This window comes from Lathamus discolor, chromosome Z, assembly GCF_037157495.1.
Source record: "Lathamus discolor isolate bLatDis1 chromosome Z, bLatDis1.hap1, whole genome shotgun sequence".
Taxonomy (NCBI): domain Eukaryota; kingdom Metazoa; phylum Chordata; class Aves; order Psittaciformes; family Psittacidae; genus Lathamus; species Lathamus discolor.
The window spans coordinates 24784866-24808363 of NC_088909.1; the positions used below are offsets into that span (position 1 = coordinate 24784866).

General features: G+C 53.0%; 1 protein-coding gene across 1 annotated transcript in view; it reads left to right on the forward strand.

Annotated features, from left to right (window-relative positions):
* Positions 1-68: 68 nt before the first annotated feature.
* LOC136005878 (hydrocephalus-inducing protein-like) overlaps positions 69-23498 on the forward strand; it is a gene marked incomplete at its 5' end in the record, with an annotated part of 43628 nt that continues 20198 nt past the window's right edge. Inside the window, 12 exons of the mRNA XM_065663770.1 lie at positions 69-158; positions 1520-1639; positions 4790-4924; positions 5474-5673; positions 6526-6650; positions 8108-8301; positions 16917-17084; positions 17667-17767; positions 19040-19175; positions 19634-19798; positions 21171-21323; positions 23260-23319. Of these exons, the coding sequence (XP_065519842.1) occupies positions 69-158; positions 1520-1639; positions 4790-4924; positions 5474-5673; positions 6526-6650; positions 8108-8301; positions 16917-17084; positions 17667-17767; positions 19040-19175; positions 19634-19798; positions 21171-21323; positions 23260-23319 (1647 nt within the window). The remainder of the gene's footprint in view (positions 159-1519; positions 1640-4789; positions 4925-5473; positions 5674-6525; positions 6651-8107; positions 8302-16916; positions 17085-17666; positions 17768-19039; positions 19176-19633; positions 19799-21170; positions 21324-23259; positions 23320-23498) is intronic.

Here is a 23498-nt window from a genome sequence, read left to right on the forward strand (position 1 = left end):
ATGGATTCCAGAGCAGAGTGGTAGCATCTCGTAATCCGAAGCTGGTCAGAGAGGCAGAAGAGTCTCTCACCACCAGGCAGAGGCTGGCCAGCCCTCGGGAGATGAGGCGGCCCCGGGCTACCCAGCTTCGGGACATGGGTGAAGTCTCCCATCAAAAGGTAGCCTTTCCCTGCTCTTCTCCTTGCCGTTTGATGTGACATTTGAAGAGGGCACGTGCTTGTGGCAGCCTTGCCTCCAGCTTACCCAAGCAGCTTGGTGATGAGGTCCTGTTGTCATTTCCAACTGGTGGCGGTGGAGTTCTTTCTGCTGGGGGAAAGGCAAAAAACACATTTCTCCAATGAGCCATTGAAGTCCTGGTCTGCACAAAGGCAGTGGAACCTCTGCTGCAGTGGGTGGGTTTTGCTGGGCAGAGAAGAGTGGATGCGCTTTGCCTGGATCAGTGTTCTCTTAGATGGATGTTCAAAGCTGCTTTTCTTGCAGGACTGCTCAGTCTAACACACAGTCCAGGTGGGTGGATGACTGAGGTAGGCTGTTGAGCAGAAAGCTGCCAGCAAGAGACCTGATGTAGCACATCGGTTACGGGTTGCCCCAGGCAGCACAGGAGGTGGGAACACGTAAGACGGGCGCCCAAATAACTGGCAGTGCTACAGCTACTGGGCTCGGCCTGAGCGTGGCTTTTGTGGAGAAGCGGGAGAGCTGCCTGTGTCTCTCGAGTGACAGCAGTGCAGCTGGGAGAGGGGAGAGCAAGCAGGGAGGAATTATCTCCAAGTACTGCCTCTGCTGGGTCAGCGTTTGGTCTTTGCGTGCATTTTTCAGAGCTGCTTCTGCAGCGGTGTTCAAGAAACGAGCAGTAAGAGAATACAGTGAAGCATCAACTTAAAGCTCGTGGGGAAAGGGGATACGAATTGCAGTCTAGCTCAAGTTGCCCCGTGATGCTGAGACTTCAGCTGAAACTTCATCCCCATCCAGCATTCACCTCATTTGTCTGTTTCCCTCCTGCCCTGTTACTTTCTTGTTGGCCTTTCCTCCCTGGTACTGGTGTCTTCCGACTGGTTTCTCGGGTCTGCATCAAAAAACCAAAAAGATATTTGGGATGCGTGGGACTCAGTCTCGCTGTCTCAGAGGGAAGTTCACCTGCAAATTGTTTCCTGTGGAGGCTCCTGGAAACTCCTGGGTTTTGCTTGCTCCCTGAGTGCTCGTGACTGTTCCAGCAAGCGTCTGGAGCTGAGTGAGCCCCTTAGCAGAGGGCTCTGCTGGAGGTGGGCGCTGCTTTGCCTTTTGGAGAAGGCAGCCTGGAGAAACAGCCTGCAAAAGAGCTTCTTAGCTTGAGGCTGCTCAACATGGTCCAGAAACGTTTTGTGAGCTGAGAGCGGAGGTGGGTGGGCTCCCATCTCCTAGTGTGAGCTGGGCAGATGTACTCACCAAGAGACTGTATTTACTGGAGATCAGTGTGGGATCTTCATTCGTTAATCTTTCTCCCAGCAGCTGAAGCTCTCTCTGCTCTGTCTTGCATCTGCAGTTCTCAGCAGTTGGCCTGGACCAGAGGTTGTTCCAGCCGTTCCCATCCGAGGTGGTGTTTGAGAACTACGTTCCCCGCCAGTTCTACATAGCGGCGCTAGCTCTGAGGAACATCGACAGGGTAAGTGCTGGGCTGTGGAGGCTGAGCACTGGGCTGGAGGAGGAGAGCAGTGGAATTCACGTGGTGTGCAGCAGAGCAAGTTACCTGCTGCAGTGCAGCGCATCCAGAATAAAATGTCTCAGCAGCGTGATTCTGCAAGATGGGGGAAATGTTGCCATGCTGGGGATTCTGCCGCTGGTTTTGGCCGCGCACTGGTGGTAACTAAGCCAAAGGAGCTTTCTGAGCCAGCATGCTTCCCCTTGAAAGCCCTGGACTGATGGGAATGTCGAGGGCTGGGCAGTGCTTGCCTGCTGTCATGCTTTACCGCGAGTGTGCACCATGTCCCGGTGGCTCCTTGGTTAATCCTGGTTTCTGGCAGGGCATGTTTCCCTCTCTCAGCCTGTTGAGCCCCCTGTGTGCAACTCCGTGTCAAAGCACAGGGCTTGAGTTTTCTCCACTTTGTGCTGGAGTAAGTTGTAACTCCTGGCATTAGCACTCCAGGCTGGGTGTTTTGGAAGAGCAGGGGAAACAGGCTGGCTTAGCAGCAGCAGTTAAAGGGGAGGACTTGAGGTGCCACTTGAGGCTCCTGCTAAGCTTAGTTCGGTTCTGCTCAGGTGTTTCTAAGCCAGCGTGGCTGTGCTTTCTCTTTGGAGAATCCCAGCACAGGCAGGGTAATGTGCTCCTGAAGGTCTCCAACTTGAACGGGAAAGATTGTGATCCTGTTGAGATTTCCTAAGAAAAATGAGCAGGGAGAAGTTGAGAAGTGGCAGCAACTTTGTTCTGCTCTGCTGTAGAGGGGGAAATGGAGACCTTTTGAATTTCAGCTGGGGAAACGTTTGCTCCAGTGAGGCATGTGCCAAGAGCAAGCTGGTGGGAAAAGACAGGAGGGAGGAAAGGGGCTGAGTTCAACGTCCTGTCGCGGAGCGCTTTCTTCCGCACAGGGATTCTCTTGGTACGTAAGAGGAAGTGTGCTAGAAGCAGAGAAAGGTGAGAAACAGGCGTAATTCAGGATCCGGTTGTGTAAGAAAGAGCAAGACGTGTGTGTGAGAGGAGGGCACAGCGGGGAGCGGGGGGGAGGTGGAAGTGTGCAGGTGAATTAACGCCCTCCTCAAATCTCCCTGTTGGGAGAAACAAAGGAGGGGACAAAAGGAGTGACACCGTCAGGGCTTAATGTAGGGGGAGGAACAGCAAGAGAAGTCAGAGTATCTCCTGAGATAACAGGTTTTACAGGGACGTGGTAGAGCATGGAAGAGCCTTTGGCAAGGAAGGATGAAGGTATGGTCCCTCAGTTACTCCCAGAGAGTACTGTGTCATTCCTGGTGTAGCTTGGGCATACTGGGAAGTTGCAATGTGGGTACCTATGCCCAAGGGACACCACTGGTGTGGTTCACAGTGACTTTGGGCAATCTTTGCTGCAGGTGTGCCCTTCGCTTATTAAAATGGGCCTCAGCTTCTCTTTTCCTACTGCTCTGCTTCATTCCCACTGTGCCTTTTGGCTTCAGCTGCTCCCTCATCCGTGCAGCACCTCAGAATGTTTGCCTTTGCCAAGTACCAGCAAAGAGGCAAACAGTGAATTTGCTCTATTCGTGCTTCCCAAGTGGAAAACAACACCTGCATTGATGTTGGTGCCATTCCCAATAAAACGTAATAGACTGGTAACAGCTGCAGCTTGGGATTTCTATGCCCTGTGAAGGGGAGGCAGTGTGTGAACTGTTGATTTTACCCAAAATGAATCAGTTGTGAAGCTGGTACAACCTCAGGCGTCGGAGAGCCCTGGTGTAAAAGGCAGATCAGCTCTAAGGAAAACCCTTGGCATATTTAAATGCACAAAGATAGAGATGCTAATCCCAAGAGAGTTCATTATGTTCTAATTTTGCTGGGTTTTGGTCATGTCCTGGAGAAAAGGAACATTGTGCTCTGTCTCACGAGTTTCCCACATTCCTCGGAATCCTACTGATGTATCCTGCGTGGTAGCTGAGGTTGTCTACCCCCTAAAACTGCAGCTAGCAGCAATGTGTAACAGAGGCAAAGTGTAATCGAGCCCAATAGGTGCTCTGTATTCACTCCGATACGGAAGTGCTGCACTCTATGCTTACTGCTCTTGCCTACTTGCTGTCGAATTGCTTTCCTGTCTTCAGGCTGCTCCTCAGCACCCTCAGAGGCATCCTGGGTGGCTCTTGCTGAAGATCTTTGCCACCTGGGCTCACGTGCCAAGGGACTTGGCGACCAGAACGTGTGGCTGCAGTGGGAAATGGGCTCCTGGAGCTTGCTGCCCCAGGGCATTGGTGGGAGCAAAGGGTGTTTAGAGCGTCCAGGGCTGCCTTGGCCATGGGTCACCAGGCTTGGGTCAGGGGTGCAGAATGAGCCTGCATTTTTTCCAAGGCTCGTCGTGTTCATCAGTGGAGCTGCCTGCCATTCAAAGTCTCCTTGTTATGCTTTCTGAGATGAGATTGGGTGCTGGGGCGTTGCTGCCTGTGTGCTAGAGAATGTCTGTTTGCTGTCTCCGTGCCTGTGGTATCCATCGTAGAGGCACGTTGGGTGTTCTCATCTCTGCACCAGCCTTTCCTTGTATTACGGATCTCCCTTGCTGCTTTGCAGCCCCCTTTAAATTCTCTTAGCCATCTGCTTCTTCCTGGGGTTGTTCTTTTGTCTTCCTGCGCTCGTCCTTTTGCTCTTGAGGAATGCTTTTATTCTCAGGAAGCCCAGAGTGTCTGTGGTCTGCTTCTCTCGCTGGTCCACCGCCATGACTAGCACCGCAGCTTGACCACCCCGCTCCACCCTGGTGTGTCAGAAGTGACTTCCTTCCCTCCCCGTATAACGCACGCTGGTTTGCCTTCAGATAATACATTCCCCCTCCAGAGGTATGACTGCATGGATGTGTGCAGGCAGAAGCAAGCATGTTCTTTGGGCTTGTTGAATACGCAGGTGACTTGAGGTACTGCATCTCCTTCCTGCTGCCTTCAGAGCAGGGCGTGTTGTTCCTACTGTCTCTGTGCTGCAGCTGTGTAGCTCAGCAGAAGGGATTCAAGTCCACCCTCGTGTGTTACGTGCGTGTAGCTTCAGAGCTAAAAGTGTTTTGGAAAGGTGGTAAGGAAGGATGTCACATGGCCTGTCCTGGTCCCTTCTCATGTTTCCACAAGCGACAAAATCCTACTTGTGTCTTCCCTGCAGGTTCCTCGTCTGCTGAACGTCATCCTGGGGAACTCTCCTTACTTCGAGTTGATCAGCCCGAGTAATGAGGACTATAAGGTAGCACCGGGCATGTCTTCAACCTACCGCATCCTTTTCAGACCTGATGAGGACAAGGTGAGAGTGGAGGTCCTGAGAGATGGCGCCTTGAGGGGAAGGTGAACCTGCAGGGCTGGGTTCCAAAGCAGGCATGTGGTGTGGGTTTTGAAGAAGTGGCCTGCGTTCAGTGGAGTTGCACTGGATCTAGACCTGGGGGAGACTCTTTCCTGGGGGTGAAGGTTGTGCTCCCATAGGCTGGAGGCTCTTGCCTGTTTCAGGCTGTTTTCCCCTTCAGTGGTGGAATATTTAACGTAATGTCTGTTGGCTTCAGGGCTGAGAGTCTGCTGCCTGTGCATGGCCTTTTCCTCATCTTCTGTTTGCTGCTTAAATGTAGTTCAATACTCTGGCCTACCCTCGGGCAGCATGCCTGTAGAGACTAAAGAGGATCTGCCCCATGGTCCCTGGCTGCCCCTGCTTGTGAAATAATCTGTAATGAAAGGCCATGAAGGTAAAAAGTGCATGTACATTAACGAATGCTACTGTGAGAGTCACAGAAACCAGCAGCTCTTCTTCTGCCATGGGCATGGTGCTAAAGGCACTGTGCTGAGATTGTTTCTCTCCCTGCAGGATTATTTCGACGAGCTTATCATCATCACAGAGAGGGAGAAGTTCTTTGTGCCTATCCGAGCCATAGGTGCCCGAGCCAGCCTGGACTTCCCTGAGCAGCTGAACTTCTCCGAGTGTCCAGTCAGGTTCAGCACCCAGAAAACTCTGCTGGTGCGCAACGTGGGGAAGCGGGAGGCTTGCTACAGCATCACCACTCTGAGGTAAAGGAGCTCATCCCTTGCGCAAAACGCTGTTGCGTGGTCATGGGCTTGTAAACTGTGAGAAAAAGGAGGCAGAGCATCTGAGGTGCTGGAGATGGGCAGGACACGTGGGGTTTGCCATTGCTTGCAGTGTTTTGAGAAAGCTCTGCAAGCAAGTTTTACACTGCAGTGGTGTCTCCAACGCAGCATCGTGCAGGTCTGATGCTGTTGGGTTGGAAGAGGCAAGGTAGGAAGGCAGCTTGACTGCTGAAGAAGGTGCTGTGTGGCAGAGGACAGTTCGAGGGGCTCAGGTCACGGATCCCAAACACAGCCTCAAGAAACAGGCAAGCAATGAGCTGGTGAGAGGCACCACCACAGTAAATACCCAGTGAAGTCTAGCATCTATTTGCAAGGTGCTTGCCAACTACTCTACTGGGTAATAGAGCGTGTGTTGAGAGCTCCTTGACAAGGGTTTTAAGAGTTCCCGAACTTCGGCAATGAACTATTTCAGTCCCAAGTTGCAATAAAGAAATGGGAAGCATTAGGAAAGTTTTAAGTGAACTACACAAAAAAGTAGAATTCTGAGTAACTGGATTGCACGTGTGCAGAGGTGAAGAGCTGAGAACTGAGAACTGGGTGCAGAGTGTGGGGGGCTGGGGTCGTGGTATACTGCGGGATCTTCTGAGGTCTGGTTCTCTTTCAGCAGGGAGAGTCACCCGCTCCATTTCTGATCCTGGATGTTCTGGTTTTCTTGTACCGACTGTGGTTTGCTTGCTCCTTGCTTGCACAAGTGAGCTGAAGCGAACTAGACTGCAAACTTAACGGAGGGCCCGGATCTCCCATACAGTCCTGATCTCTCTCTTTGTGTTGCAGCCCTTTCTCTGTGGATCCCTCCATTGGGACTCTTGGCGTTGGAGAAGCGATGGAAGTCACGGTGGAATTCCACCCACCAAAGACCGGTGTTTATACGAGTCCAATGATCGTTCACTATGACACAGGTAAGCGCATGGTGCACCCTCCGTGTGTCCTTCGAAACAGAGCGGTGTCTGCGCTGTCTGTCATCATCTGGTGGCTTCATTGTCCTGTTGAATCCCTTCTGCAAGGTTCCTTCACGCTGAGTAGAGCAAAGCTCCCCTGCTGGCTGCCAGATATTCCTGTGCTGGAATATTTCAGCCTGTAACAAGGCAGGCAGATCTTCCTGCGCACGGTGCACCGGGGGCGATGGCGAATATTCTGGGTGCTCCATTGCAGAAGAACTCACAGCAGGGAGCCTGACTGAAAAGGAGATGGCTTTTAACGTGCAAGAGAGCTCTCTGAAGAGCCTGCAACCTGTCCCCTAGAGCTCTCCTGACGGGTCATTGCTTTTCATCCCGATCTGTTGTGTTACAGTTCCCGGGAAGGCCTTTGAGGTAGAGACCCTATTCTTGTGATGTGCTGCATGGGTACAGTTGGTGCTGTGCTGAGAGCTGGGCCATGCTGAGGACTTGTGACCAGGAGGAGCAGTAACTGTGGCAGCGGTAGCCATTAGGGTGCTCTGAGCTTTGCTGTAGCCTGGGAATGATTCTGTAGAAACCGCCTTGTTAGCAGCAGTTCTTTAGTGGTGAGGTTTATGAGCAAGCTGCTGCTAGGGCTGGCTGGAGTCAGTAATGTGAGGGTGCAATGATGTCTGAAGGTAGGTCGTGAACACCACCTTGGAGAAACACTTTGAAATGGCTGTGCTGCTGTGCGTGTTGCTCTGGTGCTGGAAGTAAGTCTCCAGCCTTCCAGAGGACACTTACCCTAGTGAAGGGACTCACTTCTCCGGTGGTGAAGTGGTAACAGCAGCACGTTTGACAAGGAAGAATGTGCGGGCAGTGGTGAGGCACCTGGCTGTGACCGTAGCAGGAGCCAAAGAAGGAGTTGGCAGATGGATCCGAGGGCCCAGTAGCAGCCTGTTGAGTGCAGAGCTCAGCACAGAAGCTGCTCTGTAGTTTCCATTGTTGTTTCTGCCCTTCTCCATTGCATTTCAAATGCTCCCGCTTGGGTTCTGAGATCAGAGCTATGCCCAATATTTCAGGACCAGGAGATGAGGATGACACGACACTGGGGGCATCTCCTGCCTGCAGGAGACCCTGGGCAAGGCATTGCTGAGGTGGCGCTCCTCAGCATCACTGAGTGACTTGGATGTAGAATTCCCTGTGACCTGAGTGGGATGGCAGCCCAAAGGGCACCCGGGCACATCTGAAAAGATACATCTCCACGAACGACCCACAAAATAAGGTGCCTAAGGTGGTGCCAGGACATCCTCATGCTGTAGCATGTGCAGCTGTCAGGATATGCTAAGTGTCCTGATCCGGGGAACTGCTTATGCAGCTCAAAACTGCAGCTCTTTCTTCTGTTGCCTGCAGATTGTTCTGTTCCTTGTACTTCCGTCAGCAAGTGAGATGAGGCGAGACTTGCTTTTGCTTTGTTCCAGGTGAAGATGTTCACAAAAGCCTTTGTGGAACAGCTGTAAATGTCAACATCAGGCTTGACAAGAGCTCCTTGACAGTTGAGAAGACTTCTGTCACGCTGTCAAAGCTAAGATCCCTGGTCATCCACAATCAGAGTGCCATCACGGCCCACTTCCAGTGGAAGCGTTTTGTTGATCAGGAAGAGGAGGAGCGGCAGAAGCTGAGGTTTGTTTGAGAGATTCGTCTCAGAAAGATAGATGCCCCAGGGGAAAACTAACACACGGTCTCAGAGGGCTGTTGGGGCTTTTGAATGGATTAGGGCACGTAAACCCATGCACAGCATGGAGCTTAACCCTTGCCATTGCAGTCCCAGCCGTGCTACAGCTGAGGATGATGTTTTGGGGAGAGAAGGTTGAGTGCAATCACTGGATTGCCTGAGAGGGCAAACTCACGTTTGGGAGCGGCAAACTATTGAGTTCAGAGATCCATGCACTACGGAGGGTCCATGAGGCTGAGGAAGGTGTCAGCACTCGGTACCTGGGACTGCACTGAGCAGTAGCCCTGAAGAGCTGCAGGTGGCACAGCTATTGTGATACTCTAGCAGTTTCTTCTTTGATAAGCTGGCAGGCTCCTTTTCCAGTCACAGGCAGGGTAGAGTGCTTGGTTGGCCCAGAAGGTGGAGGCCGTCCTGCCGTAGGCTGGGGAATTGCCTTTCAGTGTCCTGGTTTCTGGCCCAACGAGGTGTTTCTCCCCTTCCTCATAGGCTGGGCAGATGTGGAGGGCTCTGCGGGGAAGGGAGGGCAGCCAGGACTTGGAAGTGCTTTTGGGCTTCAGCAACCTGTGTCGTCGTGGTGGTGAGAGATGGGGCAGGTTCTTCCAAGGGTGTCTCTGGCAAAGCTTTGAAATTGCCATTTCAGGCAGCAGAGAAACACTCACAGCCTGGGGGGATGAACTGGAAATGACACTTTAAAGCTTATGTGACTTGGGCAATCCTTGTGCGACTTCTCAGGCTCAGATGGGTGCAGATATACAGGAGTTAGTCTGAACCCAGAGCTGATCAGGAAACTGCCTTGAACTGCAGCACTTTTCAAGGGCTTTGAGCACATCAAGTTCAGCGTAATTAGGTCAGAAATGCCTCAAAGGCCAGAACTAGTTTTCCACGGTTGTCTGTTTTTAATGACACAGTGTGTGAGTTCTGTGCAAACGCACTGAGTTAAAAGAAAATCTCGTGAGCTTGCCTTGATTCTTCCCTGGACCATTTCTTTAGCATCTCTCCCCACCTGCCTGTCTCGGACTGGACCCTGGGTGATCCTCTGTCCCCTCAGAAGCCACCAGCTTTCCCCAGAGTTCACTTCAACCTGATTTTTTACGTATGAGACTTGCTGTCGTGCCAGTCTCTGTCCTTGACTCTGAGCACGACGCTTGGTTCCTCCTTACTCGTAGTTTTGGGGATGGTCCAAGGCCACCGTCCTGCTGTCAGAGAAGCTTTTGAGATCTCAGAGGAGAGAGGGCCTTTTCCTGAGAGGAGGCAGTGCAGGAGCCTGTGTTGGGATGTGACCCCAAAAGACATGGCCCATTAGAAGGTGTCCCTCCTGCAGCGCTTTTGGGGATGTGATTCTGGCCTGCTGACGGAGCTTGAGTTGAGGGCTGCTCACGCCAGTGTGTGGAAGCCCTCCTCATGCACAGCATGTGCGCGAGGCTCAGTGTGTGTGCAGCAAGTAACGTCCTTGCCTGTTTCCCTTCTCTTTGCGTTTGGATTTAGCTGGGTGATGATCGTTCACACAGCGTTGCCTCGATTTGCTGCACGTGGAGCTTTCCCCTGGTCCCCCAGTGCTGTCACCCGCTGGTTCTTCATGGCCAGGGGACTGGAGCGTGAAGGGGGGACAGCAGTGTGCCAGCAAGGAGCAACCGCTCTGCAGCAGGGCTCCCCTTTCATCTCCCGCTTGTGATCTTTAAACACTAGAATGATTTCTGCTGCAGTCGCCAATAAAGGGAGAGGTTAAGTGCATCACAGCTCTGCAGTGGAGGCCAAAACGAGGGAAAAGATGAGGTGGTTCAAGATTCCACGTAGGGTTTGCATTCAGAGATGCTGGTCCTGACTTCTTTACTAGGTGATGCTGGGCAGAGTCCCTTCGTCTCTTGGCACCTCTGTTTTCATGCTCAGAAAGCCATTTGTGTCACTGAAGTGATGGGATGCCCAAATCCGTTGCTTTGCTTTGGAAGTGCACCGGGATCCTCTGGTGGAAGGCAGTGCAGATACTGTCTCCTCACCCCTGTGGGTGCAAAAGGGAAGGGGAAAAGTGTGATGCTGGTAACGAGCAGCTGAAAGCCAGTTGCTTCTCCCCTCCCAATGCAGGAGGCTTTTTCTTGGGGGCTGCCAGCTTTAAGAAACCTCTTGTTAGCTCGTCAGTGAGGAGTAAAACTCCTTGCTGTGCTGGGAAGAACGGCAATAATGGGATCCATGTGGGAGCCTGTGTCTCAGGGTCAGCCCTGTGCTGAGCTGCTGCTCTTCCTCGCCGAGTGCTTTGCTGCTCGTGCACTGACACGACAGGCTTTGCAAATCTGCTGCTTATTCAATTATCTGCTTGGTTCGTCTCTCCCATGGCACAGGCTGCAGAGGCAGGAAGAGGACAAGCTGGTTGATGTTCCTGCGGAGCACGGGCTGGTCCCCCTTCTCAGAGAACACCCTTCCCTTCCCATCTGCAGCTCCCAGAACCAGGGGACAGAGGTGCAGGGAGGCTCCATGCCTTTCTGCAGTGATATTTTCACCATTGTGCCCATGGTAAGTGATGGCTGAGAACCTCCCTTCCTGCTGCTCCTCCTCCTTCTCATCTCTGAAGGAGGTCCCTTGGCAGATCCCACATCAGCTGCTTGATGTGCCAAGAGAGGAGACATCCGGTTTCTGGTGAGGCTAGGGGCACTTGTTGCAAAAAGCATTTCTGAACAGCGGCAAGAGCCGACCCCAGGCTGGGCTCTGCTGCAAGGGCTGTGAATTAAGGGCACTTCATGAGTGTCCTCACAGTGTTCAGAGGTATCAGTTATTCTCCGTAAGGACACATTCCCACGTAGCGCGCGGGGGTGAAGAAAGGACACTGGTGCACTGTTAGTTCACATACTGACCTGCAGAATGCAATGGTCCTGGGTGGAAAGGAGGCCAAATTGAGCCCAAGCACAGCAATCCCTTCCTAAAACCTGGATTTATACCACGTCTGAGTCTCCCTTCCAGTGTCGTCTGTGAGCCTGGACACGAGGCTGGCAGGTTTAAACGGGATTTTTGAGTTCTACTGCAGATAGGTAGAGAAAACTGCTCACTTTCCTGGTGATGCCAGCAAAAACCCCATGGCCTTCAATCAGCCAGAGCCTGCCTTCTGAGTATTTGCATGGTCTTGAGATGAAGAATGGCTGCTGTCTGAGCAGCGCAGCATCCCTTCTCATCTTGGAGTAAACCCTGGAATAATCCCAACCTCTTCTTTCTTTTACAGTGGGTGAAAGTAGTTTATTTTTTCTATTTTGTTTTCCGAGGAAGGGGCTGCTGTTCTCTTCTTGGTTGCTCCTGCAGCCCGTGTAAAGCTGAGAGGTGCCTATCCTTAAACCAGTTACAGGAAGTGAGAGCCTATAGAAACCAGGGATGCCTCCTGAAATGTGTGGCAGGGCTTCCTGGGACTGAGCACCAGTGCCAGGATCCTCTGCGAGAGCAGCAGAGAGTTGCAGAAACTGGTAGCGTGGCCCAGACTTAAATCCGCGAGCAAGAGCTCAGTCTCTTCTGAGGGGAACAAAATGCCCCTTCCGGGTGCCAGTAAAGGCGAGGGACTTTGGAAGCTGCTGCTTCCAAGCTCTCCTGTAAATCCTGTTGACAAGTGTTGCTTGCTCCTTGCTCTTTGCTGATGCTCTAAATAAAGGCTTCCAGGGCTGCAGTGGAAACAAGAATGTGATGTTTGAAGATAAATGGTTTGCTGTCACTTCTGTTTCAGGAGGGAAATGTCTTGCCCAATTCTTCCCTTGAAATCAATGTAATCTTTAAGCCCGAAGAAGCCAGAGTCTACCAAGAGACAGTCTACTGTGACATCTCAGGTACAGCTCTTTCCTCCTGCTCCTGTTCCCACAGAGGAGGTAGAAACACTCTTCCAGCCCACTCGGACCTCATGTAGTTCTGGAGGGCTCAACAGGGCAGTGCTGGCACACGCCGCTGTCCCCGTGGTTCCTGGTGGTCTCCTGTCGGAGGCCAGGGCTCAGGATGCCTGGCTCTGCCTTCCTGATCCCAGAAGTGACCAAGCAGTGAAGGAATAAGCTTTCCCGCCATGGCTTTGCCAGCATTTGCAACACAGCTTTAGTGAAGGAGCACCAGGCCCCTGTAGACCAGTTACCTCCAAGATGAGTCTTTGTGACGTGGCTCTCTCCTCCTTCTCGTGCTGCTCACTTTGTGTGCAGAGTAGGCTGGGATGGCAGTGAGAGCTCATCCAAAATTTGAGCCAGGATTCAGGCACCTTAGGCTGCTTCAGTGGCTGAGAGCAGCCTTCAGACTGAAGATCTTGTGCTCTGTCATCTCTAGCAAATGTAAGGGAAAGGACCCACCTTGGAGTTTAGCTGTAAGCCTTGAGGTCTCGGTTGCCTTTGCACCAAGGGATGTGCACGTTAGCAGTACATTTATGGCTTATGTGATCTGCTCAGTGAGAAGGCTGGTTTTCCATGACTGGAGAGAGAGCCTTCATCGGGGACTGGAGAGATAAGACAAGGGCTGATGGGTTCGAGCTTAAACAGGGGAGATTTAGTTTAGATATACAGAAGAAATTCTTTCCTGTGAGAGTGGTGAGGCACTGGAAGAGGCTGCCCAAGGAAGTTGCTCCACCCGTGGCAATGTTCAAGTTCAGGCTGGACGGGACTTGAAGCAAGCTGCTCTAGTGGAAGGTGTCCCTGTCCATGGCAAGGGGTTGGAACTGGATGATCTTAAGGTCCTTTCCAACACAAAACATTCTGTGGTTCTCTGAGACACCGGCCCAGGGGGTTGGTTAGAAATGAGAAAGCAGCCCCAAGATGCATGTCCTGAGGGACAAGATGGGTCCCGTATCTTCTCCTGGAGCATCTAGAGCTGGTTCCATCCAGCCCAGGGACCGGCAGCAGCACTGAGACAACCTGGAAAGTGCCGGGTAGCAGAGGGAATTGCACTCACAGAGATTTCCCTCCACAGGCTGTGAGACCAGGCTGCCCCTGTGCATCAGCGGGGAAGGCGTCGGGCCCCAGGTCCAACTCAGCTGTGACCAGCTGAGCATCGGGGAGGTGACTGTTGGCTCAAGCCACAGCTACAGGGTGAGCAGGACGGGGCGCAGGGCATGGGGTGGATCCGGATGGCTCGCGGGCAGCAGCGAGCCTCGTGGAGCTGTGGGATGGGTCTGAATCAACTTGGTGGTGCTGAGCAGGCGCTTGGCACTGCAGGTCAAGTGGAGTGCTCTGTGTCAGGGGAATAAGCCCAGAGTGGCTCTGTTTGTGTGAAGTTATCCCTGCTTTGCATGGAAAAAATCCCCGAGGCAGAACTCGTCCTGTTGTATTTGGCAGCAGCGCTCAGCATCTTCTGCCTTTTACAGATGTTAATTGCTAAACTAGAAAAGAAGTGAGCCTTCTGTAAGCAAAGAGGATTCCTCATGTATTTCCATGTTGCCTTCTCGCTGCTGCTGCAGGTGTTCCTTCTCAACAGAGGAGTTACTGAGACTCCCTTCAGCGTGGTCCCTCCGGAGAGAGCTCTGGGCTCCTGCTTCACCTTTGGCCCCCGGGAGGGCATGCTTTTGCCTTTTGATCATCAGGCCATCTGGATCTCCTTCAATGCCAGTGTCGTGGGGCAGTTCACAGAGGAATTCCAGTTCAATGTGAAGGGATCCCCTGAGCCTCTGACGCTGACTGTGAGGTGAGGAGGGTTCTAAGAGCTTGGCGGCCACATCTGTAGCTCTCTCTGGGTAGTCATCTCCCACCTACCTCATTTGCTGATGGAGCAGAGAAAGAAAAGGCTTGTCTGAGGTCTTGATCTTGGCTCTCATCCCGGCATCTCCACACTAGGAGCCCACACTAACCTTGACTCCAGTTTGATGCTGACTCCTTGCGACCGCAGCAGCAAATGAAGTGGAATTGTCAGCAAGAGGGAGCCATGGAATAGGTTGGGTTGAACACACCAGTTGCTGTGGTCCTTGATTTTGAGCTGAGAGGCAGAGCTGGCATTGGTTGGCATCAACCATGAAATAAATTAATGGGTGTTGTGCAGCTTCACGTGGTGATTCAGGTGGATGTTGGTGAGTCCTGGAGTTTGGAGCCTTCAAGTCTGCTGAATTTAAGGGCAGGTGAGGAGATGCGGTGTGTTCAGGTTCCGTTATGCCTGCAACTACTTGAAAGGAGGATGGAGCCAGGAGGTGGCTGGTCTCTTCTCCCAAGTAACAAGGGAAAGGACAAGAGGAAACGGCCTCAGTGTGTGCAGGGCAGATTTAGACTTGATGTTAGGAACAGTTTCTCCCCGAAAGGGTGGTCAGGCATTAGAAGAGACTGCCCCGGGCAGTGGTGGAGTCACCATCCCTGGAAGTGTTCCCAAACCGTGTAGACGAGGCCCTTAGTGACACGGATTAGTGGTGGGCTTGGCAGCGCTGGGGTGACAGTTGGGCTTGATGATCTTAAAGGTCTTTTCCAGCGTAGATGATTTGACGATTCTGTGTTGGGTGGTTTAAGACGTGTTGCTCTTGGATGGGTCAGCTGGTGCCCTGGTGGTTGGCTGATGTTTTCCTCCAAGATTCAACTGTCCGCTCTGTTGAGCTGTTGCGGCTCTTGTCAAGGGATGTCTGGGGCTCCCCTGGCTTCGTGTCTCAAAGTCCTGCCCCCATAACGATTGCATGGATCAAGATCTTCTGAGCAAGGTGTTCCTGTACTCCATGGGAAGAGCGGTTCCAGCTAAGAAATGCCAAAGCAGGAAAGCTGTGGCTGGGAAGGGTAGTTACATTGAGTGTGCTTTACTGGGGACACCCCTGTGTCCAACACATTACAGATGGGGAAACTGAGGCACGCAGCCATCACTTGTTTGGTGTCCTTCCTCAGGCCATCTACAACTTGGGGGCATACCCTGCATGACACTGTGCCCCAAGCCCCACAAGCAGCTATGGGCTGCTGACCGCTTTGCTTTGGCTGCCTCCCGTCCACCTGGATGCTGTGCTGAGCATGAGGGTGAGGGCTTGATGTGAAACCCCCTGAGGTTCTCAGGCTGGCTTTTACCCACCGGAACGGTAAGGAAAGCTGAAGGCTTTGCAGTTCTCTTTAACCGAGGCCATGTCTCCTCTGCCTTTGTCCTCACAGTGGCTGTGTCACTGGGCCGGCGTTTCATTTCAATGTATCGTCCCTCCGCTTCGGTGAAGTCTCCTTTGGTGAGTGTGCCCTGGGCTTGGGCTGCAGGGTGGGAGGTCTGAGCCTTACCCAGATGGAGCACTTGTCCAGGACAGCATTGTCACTTGTGTTCCTCCATAGCCGCCTTCAGCATGTCAAAACCAGGACTGCCAGCTGCTAGGCAGTATTTTGCCATCATGAGATCAAACAGAACCAGACAGAATGGCACAGAGCCAATTGAATGGTTCAAATAGAACGGAGGGAGTAGAAAGTCAGTGTTCTCTGGTGTCCCTCACAGTCAGTCCAGCCCCAATCTGCCAGTCCTCAGCAACAGAATGACTGTGAAAGTCTTTCTTGTCCGCGGCCAACTGGAGAAGGGAGTTGAAGGCAAGTTGTAGGTGCCCTGGGTGAATTTTGCTGTTGTGAGGCAAGGGCACCATTTACCCACCTGACCATTAGCGTGAGAAATCAACTAGTGCTGTGAGGCCAACTCGTTGTCAGCTCCCAGGTAACATGGCCAAGCAGTAGCTCCGCATTGGGCGCCCATGTCTTCAGACATGGGCTCCTCCTTCCCCACCAAAAGCCCAGCTCTGCTGACAGAGCTGGCGGCTGTGCACCCAGAGCTTCTCCACTGAGATGCAGATTCTGGTTCTCCACCTCAGTCTCGCAAAGGACTTCTCACTGAGATGGTCTCAAGTTTAAATGTGAACTCAACCCCCCAGATCAGCTGCGATTGTGTCAGTGGCTTCCATTATGGAAAGCAAGTACCAAAGCTGAAGCCATGTCAGCCTTTGTGGGGTAATGAAAGGCGGTGTGCAGCATGGCCGTTTGTCCCCACTCCTTCGGGAGGGTGAGACACAGGTCCTGCTTGTTCTTGAGCAAGCATCAGGTTTGCCTCCAGTGAAGTGGGCCGTGAGCTGCCACAGGCTCAGTCTCGATTGTCCCAAACCAGGAGATGCACCGAGGTTCCTGTCTGGAGAAACTGCTTCAGAGTGCTCTGCATCATGCTGTGGCTGCCAATTTCATCTTTCCTTTCCTTTCCTGGATCATCTCTTTGATGACAACATACTGCTTTTATCTCTCGAAAACTGTGGGAGTGTTTGTGGAGTTCACAGGGACTTTTCTGGACTGACTTTTGAGAGTAAATGTTCTGGATGCACCGTCATGGTTGAGAAGGAATTGGTGCTGGTCTGGGGGAGGTGAGAGCTCCTCACAGTTAGAGACACTTGTGTCAGAGTGGCATTTCTGTGTGACAAGCGTAAAAGGGACCGTAATTGACGACGACTTCCCCACAGAGCTTCTCAATCAGCTGTAATTGCCATTGAAAGGAGGCAAACTCCAAGCGCAGTTTTATCACCGCAGGATGTGCACCCCAGGAGTCACGGGATAATAAACTCCTGTTGTGTCCTTTTCCCAGGCTTTCCTCGCACCCTGTGCTGCCGCCTCACTAACACTTCCTCGGTGCCCTTCAACTTCAACCTTCGCATTCCTGGGGACGGCTCGGGAGCACCCAGCGTGACCAGTTTTGCTCAGGTGTCAGACAGCACTGGTCCGTCGTGGAGAAAGCGAGCCCCAGGTGCCAAGAAGCCAGCTGAATTTACTATCAGGCCCTGCACAGGGACCATCTGCGCCAAGGGACACTTGGATATCCAGGTACGCGAAGAGTCCAGCCCTGTGTGCTTCAGAGGTGGAGCTGGAGCTTCGGTGGCATTGAGGGGGCTTTAGCACTGCTGGCTCTGAGCATCCTGCGAGTAAGAGTTGGGCACTAGTGTTGGGCTCTACATCTGCCCTGGCAACGCAAAGCGCATTCAGTAATTCAGGTATTGTCCAAAGACTTCTGTTACTGCCAGAGACTGTGCTCTACACATGAACCAGCAGAAGAATTAAAGGCAAACATCACAGAATCCTAGCCTGTTTTGGGTTGGAAGGGACCTTGCAGCTCATCCAGTTCCAGCCCCCTGCCATGGGCAGGGACACCTTCCACCAGACGAGGCTGCTCCAAGCCACATCCAAACTGGCCTTGAACACCGCCAGGGATGGGGCAGCCGCAGCTTCTCTGGGCAACCGGTGCCAGGGCCTCAGCCCCCGCACAAGGAAGAACTTCTTCCTGATACCTCATCTTCCTCATATCTACTAAATCCTCCCTTTCCTTGCTGTGGAAGGAGATGTGGAGGGCACTGCATATGGCCGATGGGTTTTGGGAGTGATGAAGTATTTGATGCTCTTGTCTTCCAGGTCACCCTGTGCTCCAACACCGTGAAGAGATACAAGCTGGCCCTGGTGGTTGATGTGGATGGTGTTGGCAGAGAGGTGTTATCACTGCCCGTCAGAGCCAGGTACCAACGCTTCCCTTGCAGCCCCTCTTCTTTCCCTATGCATCTGCCAGAAGCAGGTGGTGCTGCCTTGCGTAGAGCTGGCTGGCTCCAGCTCCAAACGAGGAGCATTGCTCAATGAGCTAGTTCTGCCCAGCTAGACAGGAGAACAGCAGCACATGGAAAGCAGTCCATGATGAGCAGCACTTGTGCTCAGGCACAGGCACGGCCCAGGGCCTTCTCCTACAGGAAACTGTGATTATATTCCTTATCGGCCTGCTCTGGGGGCTTGAGGTGTAATGTTTCCAAAGGGCCGCCTCTCCTCCTTCCTGCAAGTGTTGGACTTGTGCTGGGTTGTGGCCAGAATCCAGGACTGGTTTGGGCCACAGCAAGCAGCTGCTGCAAGCTGTTGTCTGCCTCAGTTAAGGAGGGGCCGTGCAGACGGGCAAGGGGCTTAGGGCAGGACTGGTGAGGGAAAAGTAAAGGCGAGATCTTGTGACAGACAAAGTAGTCCTTGGTGTGGAAGGTGAGCTCAGGTTTTTGTGCTTCCGTCTGGCTCTGCTGAGCATTGATGTTCTCGGAGTTAAGCTCAAAGTTGTTCTTGCTTCAGCCACATTCAGGCCTGTTGTGCTGCGGTGGGCGTCAGTTCAACGGCAAGAGGGATGCATTTCACCGGTGCTGTTCCCTCTCCCGGGCAGAGTTGTGCAGTCAGTGCCTGGGCTGCAGTTGTGTAGAACAAGTGCAAATGGGAGCAGCTGGCGTGCGGACCCGTGGGGAAAGGACCAAGGCAGCCACAGGGCCTGGGAGAGGGTTATCGCTCACGGCGCAGGGCAGGTGGTGGCCTGCACCCTGCGTTGCTGGGGTAAAGGGCTGGATTTCAGGCAGGGACACAGCGGTGTTTTCCCTGAGACACTGGAGTCTGGTGTTCCTGGAGCCTTGGCGAGCGCTGCTCCTCGGTGGGAAAGCTCCCTCAGAGCTCACACCTCGCTGGGGCCATTGAGAGGGTCCTTGCGAGCCTCCTGGGGCAAAGGAGGGGCAAAGCTGACCTGGGACAGGGCACCGTGCTCTGCCTGGGCACTGAGCAGCTTTTGTGATGCTGTGACTCAGGGTCTGCCCCTCTTTTGCAAGAGGTTGTTGGGTAAAAAGAAGTTGAAGGCTGTTTCTCACTGTAGGCGTATCAAATGACTATTTGACGGTGACAATTGGGTCGTGCTCCATTTGGTGCTCATTGAGAAGTAAACAAGTAAGCAACGCTGTGTCAGAATCTAATTCCCTTTTGCTCATCTCTCTGCCTAGATGTGTAATTCCCCCGCTGCGAGTGCTCCACCCGGCTCTGACCTTTGGACGATGCTCTCTCAAAGTCCCTTACCAGCAGATGCTGACCCTTGTGAACGACAGCAACCTTCCAGGCTGCTACTGGGCTCTTCCTCAGGTTTGGCATCGCATCCGCCTCCTGCCTCCAATGTCACCTAGGGGTTTGTTAGGGAAAAAACGGGTTTGGTTAAGATGTTGCTGGTTTGTATTCAACCCTAAAGGTTTGCTGGGAACAGGAAGCTACCTGAATGTCAACTCCAGGAAGCAGCTTAAACTCTCCAGGAAGCAGATTATATTCTAGCCTTCGGGATGCTTTCAATGCGGGAGAACTTGTAGGGTTGTGAAAAGCTGCTGCAAGGAGGCTGCCAGCACGGGACGGGGGGTTGTGGAGGCAGCAGCTGTTGGCCCCCCTCGGGATGCTGAACCCATACATGTCTTGCATCTTGAGTTGTGCCTTTCTGCTTTCTCCTAGGCATTTTTAGACACGTGTGTGAGTTGCCGTTGTGGTAGATGTTAAAGAGTTGAAAGTTTCCTCAAAGGTCAGTCTGAAGCCGTGTTTGGTTCTGTCCCTTATAGGAGAACAAGGATACTGCTGCTGTGTGGTACTCCAGCCCTGAGCCCCGTGGGATTATCCAGCCTCAGAGCTCGGTGGAGATCCCGTTCACACTGGAAGTCCAGGTGATGGGAAAGCAGGACACCGTTGCTCGTGTTGCGGTGTTTGGGAGTAAAGAATCCCCACTGGTGAGTGCTGGGGCAGACGTGTGCCTTTGTGCCTCTCATCTTGGTGGGATGTAGAGCGTACAGGGGTTCTTCCAGGGAAAATGATCTATGGCTGTTGTCTACAAGGAAAGAAGGCATTCGTGGCATAAGCAACACTAATGCCTGGAGAAGACATGGGACTGAGTGACCCTGTGCCCGGTCAATCCATCCTCAAGGCGCTGCGCTCGTGCTCGGCTGCTGCTCGCAGCCCGCAAATGCTGGTCAAAACCTGGCTGGGTGTTGCCTGCACAAATGGGAGTTTCTGGGTGTCATTTCCTCTAGGTCTGCCTTATGGCTTGAGTGCAGCTTCGGGAGCTGGTAGCCACATCCAAGCTGGCCTTGAACAGTGCAACGGATGGGGCAGCCATAGCTCCTCTGGGCAGCCTGTGCCAGCCATAGCTCCTCTTGGCAACCTGTGCCAGAGCCTCACCACCCCTCACAGGGAAGAGCTTCTTCCCAGGATCCCATATTGATCACCACCACCCCCCCCCCGTCAATTTAGAGCCGTCCTTCCCTGTTCTGTCCCCGCAGGCCCTTATCCAAAGCCCCTCTCAAGGTTTCTTGTTGGCCCCTTTAGGCACTGGAAGGTGCTTTAAGGTCTCCCCAGAGCCCTCCCTTCTTCAGGCACTACAAGCCTGGTTAAGGCTTGGGGTGTTTGGAGCTGGGGAAATCCCGCCAGACTGGATAAATTCTCATTGGTTTTAGTGATGTGAGAAGGGGGTTTAGCAAAAGGATCCACATTCCTCCTCCGCTAGTTTGTGCCCCTTCTGCAGGAACAAACTTTTGGGTCTCAGGCTGTCAGCAGAAAAAAATACTGCTCGAATGATGCAATTAATAATGAATGTCTTGGTGCAATAAAGAAGTAATACCAGGAATGCACACAAGCACAAATGAGAGGCAACTAACTTGCATGATCTCTACTGAGAAGAGCTTTGCTTCCAGCCTCTACTGGTTTTCACAGGAGAAGCTTTGGGAAGGTTGAAGAAGTTCCTGTGCAGTGTGGCTGTGCAGCCGCAGCAGTCAGGGAGGGTGGTTTATGGCATGATGGAGCAGTACAAGGAGCAGGCGTAGGCGCAGGGTAGCGGAAGGAGAGCTGACAGCATGGAGGAGGTGTGAAAAGCATGCGTGGGAGATGGGGGTTCTGTATCCCCTCCTAATGGGATCTTGTGGCTTTCAGATCCGCAGGGACCACTCCAGGTGCCACCTTTGCTCCAGCCTTCCTGTTTCAGCCTCACAACCCTGACAGCTTCAAACAGTCAGAATTCCCTCAGCCTACGAGCCCCCTTAGAGCTGTCCAGTCATTCTAAACCTTCCCTGTTGTTTTTTTCTCTTTCCTGCCTGCCTCCTGGAGCAGGAAATCCATTTATTGAGCACTGGAGAAGGACCAGTTGTCCACGTGCACCCAAGTGAGATAAATTTTGGCAGCATCCAAGTTCTACAAGATGCTTCCCGGACCCTTCACCTCTCCAATCAGTCTGTCATCCCCGCATCCTTCTCGGCAAAGATGGTAAGTGTCGCTGGGGCTGTTTTCCAGAGCAAGTGAGTGGCCCATAGCAGCCTGTGACTGGAGCACTTATTTCTATGCAACATTTCCACGTCACTGAGATGTGTCTGAGAGAGAAAGCCAGATGTTCCATCCGAGTGCAGCAAGAGGAGCCTGGCTCCGGGGGCACTTGTAGCTGGGGCACCCGTCAGTAAAACAGAGTTTGCAGAGATGTTTGAGCAGAAAGGAGTTCATTTCTGCAAGTTCTCCCTTTATTTTGTGGAAGGCGTTTAGCTGTGAGAGTCTTTCTTTTTGGAACTGAGAGGTCTGTCCTCAAGGCGCTTAGGGTGAAGTGGGTTTCACACCTCCTCGGGGGTCAAACCAGCTGGGTTGTTGCCCAGAAGCAGACTTGTAAGGGTTGTGTACCTGCAGAGCCTGTGTGCTCTGTAACATTGTAGAGCATGTGGCTGCAGAAAGAGGCTGTTTAATTCCTGGAGGCGGCAGGGTGGAACAGGCTGCGGAGCAGAAGGAGGTTGTGGGGTCTTCTGACAGGGGCTGATGCAGCCAGGAAGGGCTCGTGTGCTGGGTCTGGGGGGTGCTCCCCACCGGAGGGGCGTCTGTGAGGGGCTTGAGAGGAGGTTTGTTCTTCTGCAGGCTGGGTTGTTGAAGTTCTGGAGCCGCTTCACGCAGGCCTGTGGCTGGGGACTTGGTTGTGTCTGCGCATGAGGCATCCAGCAGGGTGTGAGAGCACAGGCTCAGCCCCCTGGGCAAGGAGGAGGGGGCTGAATTTCCCTCCTGCTGCTTTTCCAGGCGTTTGGGGGTTAAATAGAACCTCAAAGTGGGGGATTCGCAGGCAGCTTGCTTTGTCCGCACCATAAAAATCTGCTTTTGACCTCTGCAAAGAGCAAGCACCCCAGTGCCCTCAGCAGCTGCCTCCTTCAGTGCCCTTTCTTACTTGCTGGTAAGCAAAGCAATTGTTACTCTGCTCGTCAGGGGAAAGCAAACATGTCCTGTTGCGCTGTGCCTATTGGCAACTGAATTACAGAGGGTTAGAAGTCTTCAAGACAGCTGTGCTTCTAGAAGCAAGCTGAGAGCTTTTCCCAAAGGCAAAGCAGGAGCAGTTTGGTTCTTAAATGTTGCGCTTGGCAGCAGCTGGGCAAGCCGTAGCCGTGCCCTGGAGAGCCGCGATGCGCAGAGTGGTGTCCCTGGCCTCCCCAGCCTGGCAGGGAGGGCAGATGCGATCATGGAGGGGTGAGCTGTGGACAGGGAGCACAAATGGAGACAAGCTCTGCCCCTTGATCCCGTAAAACATCCCGTTGACGGTGCTCGGGGCAGAGGCTAAACCACAGTGGTCCCCGTGCTTGTGCTGAGGAGATGCTGATGCTGAGGAGGCAGGAGGAGGCCGGTTGTTGGCGGGAGCATGTAGCCAGCCTCAGGCTCTGATCTCCGCCTCCTGCAGGGCTCGGGGTGCTTTTGGGCTGTTTCCTGCCACTGGCTGTTTGTGTGGATAAGGAGCAGCTTTGAAATGAAGAACAGAGGGTCCCCCCCACCGGGAATGCTGAACCACCTGGGACAAGGCTCTGCAGCCAGCTGGTGCAGGACGGGGTTTATTTCCCCTTCATGAGCAGCCCTACGAGGACAGTGACTCAGCCTGACTGAGAATGGGAATGCTGTTGTTAGAGCTACGGGAATGGGAATGCTGTTGTTAGAGCTACGGCTCTCGCTAGAGCTACGGCTTGATCAAGTGCAGGTGCATTTGTAACGTGGAGTTCTGCTTCCTCTGTCACTTGTGCAAGGCTAGAGTGACCAGATCACTTCAGTGACTCATCTGTAAACAGATTCAAGAGAGCTGATTGTGGTGTCTCCTCAGTCATCCCTTGGGGCAGCTATCCGTCCCTTCCTCCCTCTCTCCTTCCCTCCCTCCATCCGTCAGCTGCACACTGGTGTCCATTGTAACCAGATTGTGGAAGCTTTCATTCACGATGGACGTCTGTGCTGGGATAAGATTCTGATTATCATGGTGACTTCTGAAGTGGTGGATCCCAGCCCTTACTGGTTACTCAGGAGCTCTGATGCCCAATAGTACAAGAAGCTGCTATAGGGTCAGAAATAGCCACTGTCTTTGTGCATGCAGTGCATGCAGCTACGGCATCATTTTGCGGCGCACTCAAGGATAAGCAAGTAGCAGAGATGTTATCA